This window comes from Petromyzon marinus, chromosome 80, assembly GCF_048934315.1.
Source record: "Petromyzon marinus isolate PM22_M1 ecotype Great Lakes invasive population chromosome 80, UKy_Petmar_22M1.pri1.0, whole genome shotgun sequence".
In the NCBI taxonomy this organism is placed as follows: Eukaryota; Metazoa; Chordata; class Hyperoartia; order Petromyzontiformes; family Petromyzontidae; genus Petromyzon; species Petromyzon marinus.
The window spans coordinates 9198525-9213188 of record NC_133746.1 but is presented as its reverse complement, the minus strand read 5'-3'; the positions used below and the strand labels follow the sequence as shown (position 1 = coordinate 9213188).

At 47.9% G+C, this 14664-nt stretch overlaps 1 protein-coding gene across 4 annotated transcripts in view; it reads left to right on the top strand.

The window, feature by feature from the left end:
* LOC116957661 (uncharacterized) overlaps positions 1 to 14664 on the top strand; it is a 99041-nt gene that overhangs the window by 32893 nt on the left and 51484 nt on the right. For all 4 annotated transcript variants that reach the window (XM_076057233.1, XM_076057234.1, XM_076057236.1 and 1 more), the window contains exons 3-6: positions 1241 to 1362; positions 3864 to 4023; positions 7548 to 7692; positions 14015 to 14089. In XM_076057233.1, the coding sequence (XP_075913348.1) occupies positions 1241 to 1362; positions 3864 to 4023; positions 7548 to 7692; positions 14015 to 14089 (502 nt within the window). The remainder of the gene's footprint in view (positions 1 to 1240; positions 1363 to 3863; positions 4024 to 7547; positions 7693 to 14014; positions 14090 to 14664) is intronic.

Below are 14664 nucleotides of genomic sequence, written 5' to 3'. Positions count from 1 at the left end.
TATACTATGTATCTATGCGCGCTATCATATTGTATACTATGTATCTATGCGTGCTATCATATTGTATACTATGTATCTATGCGCGCTATCATATTATATAATATGTGTCTATGCGCGCTACGATATTGTGTACTACGTGTCTATGCGCGCTATGATATTGTGTGCTACGTGTCTATGCGCGCTATGATATTGTGTACTATGTGTCTATGCGTGCTATCATATTGTATACTATGTGTCTATGCGCGCTATGATATTGTATGCTACGTGTCTATGCGCGCTATGATATTGTGTACTATGTGTCTATGCGTGCTATCATATTGTATACTATGTGTCTATGCGTGCTATCATATTGTATACAATGTGTCTATGCGCGCTATGATATTGTGTGCTACGTGTCTATGCGTGCTATGATATTGTATACTACGTGTCTATGCGCGCTATGATATTGTGTACTTTGTGTCTATGTGTGCTATCATATTGTATACTATGTATCTATGCGCGCTATCATATTGTATACTATGTATCTATGCGTGCTATCATATTGTATACTATGTGTCTATGCGCGCTATGATATTGTATACTATGTGTCTATGCGTGCTATCATATTGTATACTATGTGTCTATGTGTGCTATCATATTGTATACTATGTGTCTATGTGTGCTATGATATTGTATACTATGTGTCTATGTGTGCTATCATTGTATACTATGTGTCTATGTGCACTATCATATTGTATTCTATGTGTCTATGCGTGCTATCATATTGTATTCTATGTGTCTATGTGTGCTATCATATTGTATACTATGTTTCTATGTGTGCTATCATATTGTATTCTGTGTCTGTGTGCTATCTTATTGTATGCTACGTGGCTGTTTGCTATGATATTGTATACTACGTGTCTATGTGCGCTATCATATTGTATACTACGTGTCTATGCGCGCTATGATATCGTATGCTACGTGTCCATGCGCGCTACGATATTGTGTGCTACGTGTCTATGCGCGCTACGATATCGTATGCTACGTGTCTATGCGCGCTACGATATTGTATGCTACGTGTCTATGCGCGCTATGATATTGTATACTACGTGTCTATGCGCGCTACGATATTGTATACTACGTGTCTATGCGCGCTACGATATCGTATGCTACGTGTCCATGCGCGCTACGATATTGTGTGCTACGTGTCTATGCGCGCTATCGTATTGACAAGCGTGTCCCGCCCACCACGTGACCCCAGGCTGCTGCTTGTCCACGGGGCTGACCTGGCGGCTGTGAACTCCGAGGGGAAAATCCCCGCGGACCTGGCGGAGAGCGGCGACGCCGTGGGCGGCCTCCTGCGGCGCGAGATCCAGAGGCGGGGTGGGGGCACGCGCGGGGGAGGGGGCGGGGCGGGGTGGGGGGTGGGGGGTTGGGGGGTTGGGGGGTTGGGCGGTGGGGGGGGTTAGACATTGGGGTGGAGATGCACCTCACACACACAGACACAGAGACACAGATACACACTGACACACACACACACAGACACACACACAGACTGACATAGACACACACACACTGACACACACACACAGACACACACACAGACATACACACACAGACATACACTGACACACACACACACACACAGACACACAGACACACACAGACACACACACACACTGACACACACAGACACACACACACACACACTGACACACACACATACACACAGACACACACACACAGACACACACAGACACACACACACACAGACACACACAGACACACACACACAGACATACACACTGACACACACACACAGACACACACAGACACACACACACAGACACACACAGACTGACACACACACACAGACATACACACACTGACACACACACACAGACACACACACACACAGACTGACACACACACAGACAGACACACACAGACATACACACAGACACACACACTGACATACACACACTGACACACACACACACACAGACACACACACACTGACACACACACACAGACACACACACACACACACTGACACACACACACAGACACACACACACACAGACTGACACACACACAGACAGACACACACAGACATACACACAGACACACACACAGACTGACATACACACACTGACACACACACACACACACTGACACACACACACAGACACACACAGACACACACACACAGACACACACAGACACACACACAGACACACACAGACACACACACAGACATAGACATACAGACACACACAGACACAGACAAAGATCCCCCGTGTAGCCTCTAACAGACTGCAGGGGCAAGTGCTGTTAGCGAGCACCTATGAAGATCGCCTTTGTCTCCCCAGTGGCGATGTTTACACACACTGCACCAGGTACTCATTTGAGGCCGAGTCGACCTAGGGGAGGCCCGGGACCGGTTCAGATAATCGTCACCGGTGTTGGCCATGAGCGGGAATCGAACCCGGGTCGCCAGGTTCATAGCGCAGCGTAGCGCTAACCACTACACTACCGCTCCCCACACACACAGACACACACACAGACACACTGACACACACACACACAGACACACAGACACACAGACACACACACAGACACACACACAGTCACACACACAGACACGCACACACACGCACACACACATACACACACACAGACACACAGTCACACACTTACACACACTTACACACACTGACACACTTACACACACACACACACTGACACACAGTCACACACACAGACACACACACACTGACACACACACAGACACTGACACACACACACACTGACACACAGTCACACACACACACACTGACACACAGTCACACACACAGACACACACACACACAGACACTTACACACTCACACAGACACACACACTTACACACACACACACAGACACACACACAGACACACACACAGACACACAGACACACAGTCACACACTTACACACAGTCACAGACACACACACTGACACACACTTACACACACACAGTCACACACACACAGACACACACACAGACACACACACTGACACACACACAGACACTTACACACTTACACACAGACACACTTACACACAGACACACACACACTGACACACACACAGACACACACACACAGTCACACACACACTGACACACACACAGACACACACACACTGACACACACACAGACACTGACACACACACACACACACTGACACACACACACTGACACACACACACACACACTGACACACACACACTGACACACTGACACACACACTGACACACACACACACACTGACACACACACACTGACACACACACACAGACACACACACACACTTACACACACACACACTGACACACACACAGTCACACACACACTGACACACAGACACTTACACACACACACAGTCACACACACACACACACACTGACACACAGTCACACAGACACACACTTACACACACTGACACACAGACACTTACACACACACACAGACACACTGACACTTACACACTTACACACACTGACACACACACACTTACACACACACACACAGACACTCACACACACACACTTACACACACACACAGACACACACACAGACACACACACACAGACACACTGACACAGTCACACACTTACACACACAGACACACACACAGACACACACACACACTGACACACTGACACACTTACACACACAGTCACACACACACACACTGACACACACAGACACACAGACACTTACACACACACACACACTTACACACACAGACACACTGACACTTACACACAGTCACACACAGACACCCTGCACCGCTATTATGAATCTCTCCCCGCCCGCCCGCCCGCCCGCCCGCCCGCAGGAGTGGACGTGGAGTCTTCCCGCCAGGCGGAGGAGCAAGCCATCGTGCGTGATGCACACCAGTGGCTCCGTAGCGGCGTCGTCCGGGACGTGCCAGACCCTCACTCGGGAGGGACGGCCCTGCACGTGGCCGCCGCCAAGGGCTACACAGCCGCTCTGCGGTGAGTGGTGGGCGTGGTGGTGAGTGGTGAGTGGGGTGGGTGTGGTGGGTGTGGTGAGTGGGGTGAGCGTGGTGGGTTTGGTGAGTGTGTGTGAGGAGTGTGGTGAGTGTGGTGAGTGGTGAGCGTGGTGGGGGTGGTGAGTGTGGTGAGTGTGAGTGTGGTGGGTTTGGTGAGTGGGGTGAGCGTGGTGAGTGGGGTGAGTGGGGTGAGCTTGGTGAGTGTGGTGAGTGGGGTGGGTTTGGTGGGTGTGGTGGGTGTGGTGAGCGGGGTGGGTTTGGTGAGTGTGTGTGAGGAGTGTGGTGAGTGTGGTGGGTGGGGTGAGCTGGGGTGGGTGTGGTGGGCGTGGTGAGTGTGGTGAGCTGGGGTGAGTGTGGTGAGTGTGGTGAGTGTGGTGAGTGTGGTGGGTTTGGTGAGTGGAGTGAGCGTGGTGAGTGTGGTGAGTGGGGTGGGTGTGGTGGGCGTGGTGAGTGGGGTGAGCGTGGTGAGTGGGGTGAGGAGTGGTGAGTGTGGTGAGTGTGGTGAGTGGTGAGCGTGGTGAGTGGTGGGTGTGGTGAGTGTGGTGAGTGTGGTTTGTGTGAGTGTGGTGAGTGTGGTGAGTGTGGTGAGTGTGGTAAGTGTGGTGAGTGTGGTGAGTGGGGTGGGTGTGATGGGCGTGGTGAGGGTGGTGAGTGTGGTGAGCGTGGTGGGGGTGGTGGGTTTGGTGAGTGTGGTGAGTGTGGTGAGCGTGGTGAGTGTGGTGAGTGTGGTGAGTGTGGTGAGTGTAGTGAGCGTGGTGAGTGTGGTGAGTGTGGTGAGCGTGGTGAGGGTGGTGAGTGTGGTGAGTGTGGTGAGTGTGGTGAGTGTGGTGAGCGTGGTGAGTGTGGTGAGTATGGTGAGTGTGGTGAGTGTAGTGAGCGTGGTGAGTGTGGTGAGTGTGGTGAGGGTGGTGAGTGGTGAGTGGTGGGTGTGGTGAGCATGGTGAGTGGTGGTGAGGGTGGTGAGTGTGGTGAGTGTGGTGAGGAGTGTGGTGAGTGTGGTGAGTGGTGAGTGTGGTGAGGGTGGTGAGCGTGGTGAGTGTGGTGAGCGTGGTGTGTGTGGTGAGTGTGGTGAGCGTGGTGAGGGTGGTGAGTGTGGTGGGTGTGGTGAGGAGTGTGGTGAGTGTGGTGAGTGGTGAGTGTGGTGAGGGTGGTGAGTGTGGTGTGTGTGGTGAGGGTGGTGAGTGTGGTGGGTGTGGTGAGGAGTGTGGTGAGTGTGGTGAGTGGTGAGTGTGGTGAGGGTGGTGAGGGTGGTGAGCGTGGTGAGCGTGGTGAGCGTGGTGAGTGTGGTGAGTGTGGTGAGTGTGGTGTGTGTGAGTGTGGTGAGTGTGGTGAGCGTGGTGAGCGTGGTGAGTGTGGTGAGTGTGGTGTGTGTGAGTGTGGTGGGTGGGGTGAGCTGGGGTGAGTGGGGTGAGGGTGGTGAGTGTGGTGAGTGTGGTGAGTGTGGTGAGGAGTGTGGTGAGCGTGGTGAGTGGGGTGAGGGTGGTGAGTGTGGTGAGGAGTGTGGTGAGCGTGGTGAGTGTGGTGAGTGTGGTGAGCGTGGTGAGTGGTGAGTGGTGAGTGGGGTGAGTGGGGTGAGTGGGGTGAGCGTGGTGAGTGGGGTGAGTGGGGTGAGTGGGGTGGGTGTGGTGAGTGGGGTGAGCGTGGTGAGTGGGGTGAGTGGGGTGGGTTTGGTGAGTGTGGTGGGTGTGGTGGGCGTGGTGGGGAGTGTGGTGTGTGTGAGTGTGGTGAGTGTGGTAGTGAGTGTGGTGAGCGTGGTGAGTGTGGTGAGTGGTGGGTGTGGTGAGTGGTGAGTGGTGAGTGGTGGGCGTGGTGAGTGTGGTGAGTGTGGTGAGTGTGGTGAGCGTGGTGAGTGTGGTGAGTGTGGTGAGCGTGGTGAGTGTGGTGAGTGGGGCGCGGTGGTGGTGATGGTGCTGGTGGTGATGGTGATGATGATGGTGATGATGATGGTGATGCTGGTGATGATGATGGTGGTGTTGGTGATGTTGGTGATGATGGTGGTGATGGTGATGATGATGGTGATGATGGTGATGTTGGTGGTGGTGATGGTGGTGATAGTGGTGGTGATGGTGGTGGTGGTGGTGATGGTGGTGATGATGGTGGTGATGTTGATGCTGGTGGTGATGGTGGTGATGATGGTGATGGTGTTGTTGATGATGATGCTGGTGATGGTGATGCTGGTGATGATGGTGGTGATGGTGGTGATGGTGGTGATGATGGTGATGGTGTTGTTGATGATGATGCTGGTGATGGTGATGCTGGTGATGATGGTGGTGATGGTGGTGATGATGATGCTGTTGGTGATGCTGGTGATGGTGATGATGCTGGTGATGATGGTGTTGGTGATGCTGGTAATGATGCTGATGATGGTGTTGTTGCTGGTGATGGTGGTGTTGATGATGATGGTGTTGGTGATGCTGGTGATGGTGATGATGCTGGTGATGGTGGTGATGATGGTGATGGTGATGATGCTGGTGATGGTGGTGATGATGGTGATGGTGATGCTGGTGATGGTGGTGATGATGGTGATGATGCTGGTGTTGATGATGATGGTGTTGGCGATGCTGCTGGTGGTGATGATGATGATGGTGGTGATGCTGATGATGGTGTTGGTGATGTTGGTGTGTTGGTGGTGCTGGTGTTGGTGGTGATGTTGGTCGTGATGTTGATGATGGTGATGATGCTGGTGATGATGCTGTTGGTGGTGTTGATGATGATGCTGGTGATGATGCTGTTGGTGATGTTGATGATGGTGATGATGCTGGTGGTGATGCTGTTGGTGGTGTTGGTGGTGTTGGTGTGTTGGTGGTGCTGGTGTTGGTGGTGATGTTGGTCGTGATGTTGATGATGGTGATGATGCTGGTGATGCTGTTGGTGGTGGTGTTGATGATGATGCTGGTGATGATGCTGTTGGTGATGTTGATGATGGTGATGATGCTGGTGGTGATGCTGTTGGTGGTGTTGGTGGTGTTGGTGTGTTGGTGGTGCTGGTGTTGGTGGTGATGGTGATGTTGGTCGTGATGTTGATGATGGTGATGATGCTGGTGATGCTGTTGGTGGTGTTGGTGATGTTGGTGGTGCTGGTGGTGATGCTGTTGGTGGTGCTGGTGATGATGCTGGTGATGATGCTGTTGGTGGTGTTGGTGGTGCTGGTGATGATGCTGTTGGTGGTGTTGGTGGTGCTGTTGGTGGTGCTGGTGATGATGCTGTTGGTGGTGCTGGTGATGATGCTGTTGGTGGTGTTGGTGGTGCTGGTGGTGATGCTGTTGGTGGTGCTGGTGATGATGCTGGTGGTGATGCTGTTGGTGGTGGTGATGGTGATGCTGGTGATGATGCTGTTGGTGTTGTTGGTGCTGTTGGTGTTGTTGCTGTTGGTGATGCTGTTGGTGATGCTGTTGGTGCTGTTGGTGCTGTTGGTGTTGTTGCTGTTGGTGATGCTGTTGGTGTTGTTGGTGCTGTTGGTGTTGTTGCTGTTGGTGATGCTGTTGTTGTTGTTGCTGTTCCCCGCAGGCTGCTGCTGCAGGCCGGCTATGACCCCAACGTCGCCGACTATGAGGGGTGGACTCCACTCCATGCTGCGTGTCACTGGGGCAGGGAGGACACATCCAGCGTGCTTGTGGAGAGCCTCTGTGACATGGAGGCTCGGAACCACCTGGTGTGTGAACTCACTCACTCATAGAGACACTCACTCACTCATAGAGACACTCACTCACTCATAGAGACACTCACTCATAGAGACACTCATAGAGACACTCATAGAGACACTCACTCATAGAGACACTCACTGGGGCAGGGAGGACACATCCAGCGTGCTTGTGGAGAGCCTCTGTGACATGGAGGCTCGGAACCACCTGGTGTGTGAACTCACTCACTCATAGAGACACTCACTCACTCATAGAGACACTCACTCACTCATAGAGACACTCACTCACTCATAGAGACACTCACTCATAGAGACACTCACTCATAGAGACACTCACTGGGGCAGGGAGGACACATCCAGCGTGCTTGTGGAGAGCCTCTGTGACATGGAGGCTCGGAACCACCTGGTGTGTGAACTCACTCACTCATAGAGACACTCACTCACTCATAGAGACACTCACTCATAGAGACACTCACTCATAGAGACACTCACTGGGGCAGGGAGGACACATCCAGCGTGCTTGTGGAGAGCCTCTGTGACATGGAGGCTCGGAACCACCTGGTGTGTGAACTCACTCACTCATAGAGACACTCACTCACTCATAGAGACACTCACTCATAGAGACACTCACTCGGAGAGACACTCACTCATAGAGACACTCACTCATAGAGACACTCACTCATAGAGACACTCACTCGGAGAGACACTCACTCACTCATAGAGACACTCACTCATAGAGACACTCACTCATAGAGACACTCACTCACTCATAGAGACACTCACTCACTCATAGAGACACTCACTCATAGAGACACTCACTCACTCATAGAGACACTCACTCATAGAGACACTCACTCACTCATAGAGACACTCACTCACTCATAGAGACACTCACTCATAGAGACACTCACTCACTCATAGAGACACTCATAGAGACACTCACTCATAGAGACACTCACTCATAGAGACACTCACTGGGGCAGGGAGGACACATCCAGCGTGCTTGTGGAGAGCCTCTGTGACATGGAGGCTCGGAACCACCTGGTGTGTGAACTCACTCACTCATAGAGACACTCACTCACTCATAGAGACACTCACTCATAGAGACACTCACTCATAGAGACACTCACTCACTCATAGAGACACTCACTCATAGAGACACTCACTCACTCATAGAGACACTCACTCATAGAGACACTCACTCGGAGAGACACTCACTCACTCATAGAGACACTCACTCACTCATAGAGACACTCACTCATAGAGACACTCACTCATAGAGACACTCACTGGGGCAGGGAGGACACATCCAGCGTGCTTGTGGAGGGCCTCTGTGACATGGAGGCTCGGAACCACCTGGTGTGTGAACTCACTCACTCATAGAGACACTCACTCACTCATAGAGACACTCACTCACTCATAGAGACACTCACTCACTCATAGAGACACTCACTCACTCATAGAGACACTCACTCACTCATAGAGACACTCACTCACTCATAGAGACACTCATAGAGACACTCACTCATAGAGACACTCACTCATAGAGACACTCACTCATAGAGACACTCACTCACTCATAGAGACACTCACTCACTCATAGAGACACTCACTCATAGAGACACTCATAGAGACACTCACTCATAGAGACACTCACTCACTCATAGAGACACTCACTCACTCACTCATAGAGACACTCACTCACTCATAGAGACACTCACTCATAGAGACACTCACTCACTCATAGAGACACTCACTCATAGAGACACTCACTGGGGCAGGGAGGACACATCCAGCGTGCTTGTAGAGAGCCTCTGTGACATGGAGGCTCGGAACCACCTGGTGTGTGAACTCACTCACTCATAGAGACACTCACTCACTCATAGAGACACTCACTCACTCATAGAGACACTCACTCACTCATAGAGACACTCACTCATAGAGACACTCACTCACTCATAGAGACACTCATAGAGACACTCACTCATAGAGACACTCACTCATAGAGACACTCACTCATAGAGACACTCACTCACTCATAGAGACACTCACTCACTCATAGAGACACTCACTCATAGAGACACTCATAGAGACACTCACTCATAGAGACACTCACTCACTCATAGAGACACTCACTCACTCACTCATAGAGACACTCACTCACTCATAGAGACACTCACTCATAGAAACACTCACTCACTCATAGAGACACTCACTCATAGAGACACTCATAGAGACACTCACTCACTCATAGAGACACTCACTCATAGAGACACTCACTCACTCATAGAGACACTCACTCATAGAGACACTCACTCATAGAGACACTCATAGAGACACTCACTCATAGAGACACTCACTCACTCATAGAGACACTCACTCATAGAGACACTCACTCATAGAGACACTCACTCACTCATAGAGACACTCACTCATAGAGACACTCACTCATAGAGACACTCACTCATAGAGACACTCACTCATAGAGACACTCACTCACTCATAGAGACACTCACTCACTCATAGAGACACTCACTCATAGAGACACTCACTCACTCATAGAGACACTCATAGAGACACTCACTCATAGAGACACTCACTCATAGAGACACTCACTCACTCATAGAGACACTCACTCACTCATAGAGACACTCACTCATAGAGACACTCACTCACTCATAGAGACACTCACTCACTCATAGAGACACTCATAGAGACACTCACTCATAGAGACACTCACTCATAGAGACACTCACTCATAGAGACACTCACTCATAGAGACACTCATAGAGACACTCACTCACTCATAGAGACACTCATAGAGACACTCATAGAGACACTCACTCACTCATAGAGACACTCACTCATAGAGACACTCACTCATAGAGACACTCATAGAGACACTCACTCACTCATAGAGACACTCACTCATAGAGACACTCACTCATAGAGACACTCACTCATAGAGACACTCACTCACTCATAGAGACACTCATAGAGACACTCACTCATAGAGACACTCACTCATAGAGACACTCACTCACTCATAGAGACACGCACTCACTCATAGAGACACTCACTCATAGAGACACTCACTCACTCATAGAGACACTCATAGAGACACTCACTCATAGAGACACTCACTCATAGAGACACTCACTCACTCATAGAGACACTCACTCACTCATAGAGACACTCACTCATAGAGACACTCACTCACTCATAGAGACACTCACTCATAGAGACACTCACTCACTCATAGAGACACTCACTCACTCATAGAGACACTCACTCATAGAGACACTCATAGAGACACTCACTCATAGAGACACTCAGAGAGACACTCACTCATAGAGACACTCAGAGAGACACTCACTCACTCATAGAGACACTCACTCATAGAGACACTCACTCACTCATAGAGACACTCATAGAGACACTCACTCACTCATAGAGACACTCACTCATAGAGACACTCACTCATAGAGACACTCACTCACTCATAGAGACACTCACTCACTCATAGAGACACTCACTCACTCATAGAGACACTCATAGAGACACTCACTCACTCATAGAGACACTCACTCACTCATAGTGACACTCACTCATAGAGACACTCACTCATAGAGACACTCACTCACTCATAGAGACACTCACTCATAGAGACACTCATAGAGACACTCATTCATAGAGACACTCACTCATAGAGACACTCACTCATAGAGACACTCACTCACTCATAGAGACACTCACTCACTCATAGAGACACTCACTCACTCATAGAGACACTCATAGATACACTCATAGAGATACTCATAGAGACACTCACTCATAGAGACACTCACTCATAGAGACACTCACTCACTCATAGAGACACTCACTCATAGAGACACTCACTCACTCATATAGACACTCACTCATAGAGACACTCATAGAGACACTCATAGAGACACTCACTCATAGAGACACTCACTCATAGAGACACTCACTCATAGAGACACTCACTCATAGAGACACTCACTCACTCATAGAGACACTCACTCATAGAGACACTCATAGAGACACTCGCTCATAGAGACACTCACTCATAGAGACACTCACTCATAGAGACACTCTCTTATAGAGACACTCACTCATAGAGACACTCATAGAGATACTCATAGAGACACTCACTCATAGAGACACTCACTCACTCATAGAGACACTCACTCACTCATAGAGACACTCACTCATAGAGACACTCACTCACTCATATAGACACTCACTCATAGAGACACTCATAGAGACACTCATAGAGACACTCACTCATAGAGACACTCTCTCATAGAGACACTCACTCATAGAGACACTCACTCATAGAGACACTCACTCACTCATAGAGACACTCACTCACTCATAGAGACACTCACTCACTCATAGAGACACTCACTCACTCATAGCGACACTCACTCATAGAGACACTCACTCATAGAGACACTCACTCACTCATAGAGACACTCACTCATAGAGACACTCATAGAGACACTCATTCATAGAGACACTCACTCATAGAGACACTCACTCATAGAGACACTCACTCACTCATAGAGACACTCACTCACTCATAGAGACACTCACTCACTCATAGAGACACTCACTCATAGATACACTCATAGAGATACTCATAGAGACACTCACTCATAGAGACACTCACTCATAGAGACACTCACTCACTCATAGAGACACTCACTCATAGAGACACTCACTCACTCATAGAGACACTCACTCATAGAGACACTCATAGAGACACTCATAGAGACACTCACTCATAGAGACACTCACTCATAGAGACACTCTCTCATAGAGACACTCACTCATAGAGACACTCACTGACTCATAGAGACACTCACTCATAGAGACACTCATAGAGACACTCACTCATAGAGACACTCTCTCATAGAGACACTCACTCATAGAGACACTCTCTCATAGAGACACTCACTCATAGAGACACTCATAGAGATACTCATAGAGACACTCACTCATAGAGACACTCACTCACTCATAGAGACACTCACTCTCTCATAGAGACACTCACTCATAGAGACACTCACTCACTCATAGAGACACTCACTCATAGAGACACTCACTCACTCTTTCAAATGTTTTATTTCATTCTTAGAATTTTTCATTTGAAAATTTCAACGCCGCATTCATTATTTTCATTCAACTATTTTGTAAAAATAAATAAATATATATTTTCGTTTCCCGTCAACGTTACTCTACCGAAAGATCCAATCGCTCGCGCTTTGCCCCCTGCGCGTGGGAGCTAGCGGCGGGTGCCTCTGGCTAGCGGCCCTTGCCCCCGACGCTCCGTCAAGGCTACGCGGGGGACCTTTGTCCGTGTGAATTTTGACTTGAAACTTTCCTGGCCGCAGGAATTAATTTTATTAATAAATTGCTAATTTTTATTCGTTAATTTTAATTTTTACTATTTTTATTGTATGTTTTTTTTTGCTTTTATTTGTTTTCAATTGAGTATTTTTTTAATTTCAATTTTATTTTTCATTTTTAACGTGGGTTTTTCGCTTTAATTATTTAAAAAAAAAATTCTAATTTTTATTCGTTAATTTTAATTACATTTTTACTATTTTTATTGTGGGTATTTTTTTGCTTTTATTTGCTTTCAATTTAGTGTTTTTTAATTGATGTTTTTAAATTTTACTTTTCATTTTTAACGTGGGTTTTTCGCTTTAATTATTAAAAAAAATTCAAATTGTTATTCGTTAATTTTAATTAAATTTTTACTATTTTTATTGTGGGTATTTTTTTGCTTTTATTTGCTTTCAATTTAGTTTTTTTTAAATTAATGTTTTTAAATTTTACTTTTCATTTTTAACGTGGGTTTTTCGCTTTAATTAGTTTTTTTTTAATTCAAATTTTTATTCGTTAATTTTAATTAAATTTTTACTATTTTTATCGTGGGTATTTTTTTGCTTTCATTTGTTTTTAATTTAGTGGTTTTTTTTTAATTTATGTTTTTAAATTCAAATTGAATTTTTCATTTTTAACGTGGGTTTTTTTTTGCTTTCATTATTTTCAATTTAGTTTTTTAAATTTTTTTTTATGTTTTTAAACAAAAAATGTAATTTCACAATTTTCCATTTTCATCGCGCGGTTTTTTTTCCGTTCGCTTTTATTATCTTCAATTTATTTTTTTCCCCCCCTTCAAAATGTTTTCCTTGAATTTTGAGAATTTTTCATTTTGAAATTTCAATTGCGGTTTCATTTTTTCATTCAACTACCGGAGCTTGGCCCCGACGCTCCGTCAACGCCGTGTGATTTTGCGCAGGGCCAGACGGCATTTGACGTGAGCGATGAAGACTTCTGCAAGTTCCTGGAGGAGCTCCACAAGAAGCAGAGAGAGGTGGGCACTGCCACCCAGCCTGGCACAGGCCTAGGGGGGTGTGTGGGGTGTGTGTGTTAGTGTGTGTGTGTTAGTGTGTGTGTGTTAGTGTCAGTGTGTGTGTTAGTGTGTGTGTGTGTGTCAGTGTGTTAGTGTGTGTTAGTGTCAGTGTGTTAGTGTCAGTGTGTGTGTGTTAGTGTGTGTGTGTTAGTGTGTGTGTGTCAGTGTGTGTGTGTCAGTGTGTGTGTGTTAGTGTCAGTGTGTGTGTGTTAGTGTCAGTGTGTGTTAGTGTGTCAGTGTGTGTGTGTCAGTGTGTGTGTGTGTGTCAGTGTGTGTGTGTTAGTGTCAGTGTGTGTGTGTCAGTGTGTGTGTGTTAGTGTCAGTGTGTGTGTGTCAGTGTGTGTGTGTCAGTGTGTGTGTCAGTGTGTGTGTCAGTGTGTGTTAGTGTCAGTGTGTGTGTGTCAGTGTGTGTGTGTGTGTCAGTGTTTGTGTGTTAGTGTCAGTGTGTGTGTGTTAGTGTCAGTGTGTGTGTGTTAGTGTCAGTGTGTGTGTCAGTGTGTGTGTGTTAGTGTGTGTGTGTCAGTGTGTGTGTGTCA